Genomic DNA, 1,158 nt, shown 5'->3' with positions numbered 1-1,158 from the left:
GGACATGGGAAGGGAAAACAGGGAAAGACTGGCCAACGTGTAGGAAATTACAATTAGACATGAGGAATAAGTTCTGGTGTTCTATTGCACAGTAGGGTGACTATATATAAGGTTTTATATCTTACATAATAGCTAGAGGAGAGGCTTTTGAATGTTTTTCCACAAAGAAATGATAAATGCATGGGGTAATGAGTACATTAACTACCCTGATATGATCATTATACAGCATATATATGCATTGAATCATCAGATTGTGCTCTTCCTAAGCCGGTGCTCAACAAGGAGAAGCCATGTTCGGCTGGAGCGCCAAGATGGTGAAGCCCAAGTGCGAGAAGCCGGACGAGTTCGAGTCCAGCATCTCCCAGGCGCTGCTGGAGCTGGAGATGAGCTCGGACCTGAAGGCTCAGCTGCAGGAGCTGAACACCACAGCGGCCAGGGAAGTTGAGGCTGGTGGTGGTCGGAAAGCTATCATAAATCTTTGTTCCGGTTCCTCAACTGAAATCCTTCCAGAAAATCCAGGTCCGGCTAGTATGCGAACTGGAGAAAAAGTTCAGTGGGAACCACGTTCTCTTTACTGTTCAGAGGAGAATTCTGCCAAAGCCAACTCGAAAAAGCCATACAAAAAATAAGCAAAAGCATCCCAGGAGCTGCACGCCGACAGCCGTGCACGATGCCCTCCTTGAGGACTTGGTCATCCCCAGTGAAATTGTGGGCAAGAGAATCCGTGTGAAACTAGATGGCAGCCAGCTCTTAAAGGTGCACTTGGACAAAGCACAGCAGCACACTGAGGAACACACGGTTGAAACTTTTTCTGGCGTCTATAAGAAGCTCAAGGACAAGGATGTTAATTTTGAATTTCCAGAGTTTCAGTTGTAAACAAAAATGAGTAAATAAAATATACTCACAGTAAAAAAAAAAAAAAGAAAAAAATCGGATTATGCCCCATGAGCATACACAATTACAAGGGTCAATTAAAACAATAAAAAAAGTTAAAGAGGTAGAGAATTTTAAAAGCAGCAAGAGAAAAGCATCAACTTACCTATAAGAACACCCTCATTAGACTATCAGTGGATTCTCAGCAAAAACCTTGTAAACCAGGAGAAAATAGAATGACTTGTCTAAAATGCAGGCAGGAAGGAAGGAAGGAAGGAAGGAAGG

General features: G+C 43.2%; 1 protein-coding gene across 1 annotated transcript; it reads left to right on the top strand.

Moving 5' to 3' along the window:
- Positions 1 to 290: 290 nt before the first annotated feature.
- On the top strand, positions 291 to 898 carry LOC103581274 (40S ribosomal protein S7-like). Its single transcript, XM_008563153.1, is given in 2 exon segments — positions 291 to 473; positions 475 to 898. Coding segments are annotated over 2 exon segments (585 nt in total). The 3' UTR covers positions 877 to 898.
- The last annotated feature ends 260 nt before the right edge of the window (positions 899 to 1,158 follow it).

This window comes from Galeopterus variegatus, unplaced genomic scaffold (genome assembly GCF_000696425.1).
Source record: "Galeopterus variegatus unplaced genomic scaffold, G_variegatus-3.0.2 Scaffold12712, whole genome shotgun sequence".
Classification (NCBI taxonomy): Eukaryota; Metazoa; Chordata; class Mammalia; order Dermoptera; family Cynocephalidae; genus Galeopterus; species Galeopterus variegatus.
Note: the sequence above shows the minus strand (reverse complement) of the source record. Positions and strands in the feature narration are given on the sequence as shown.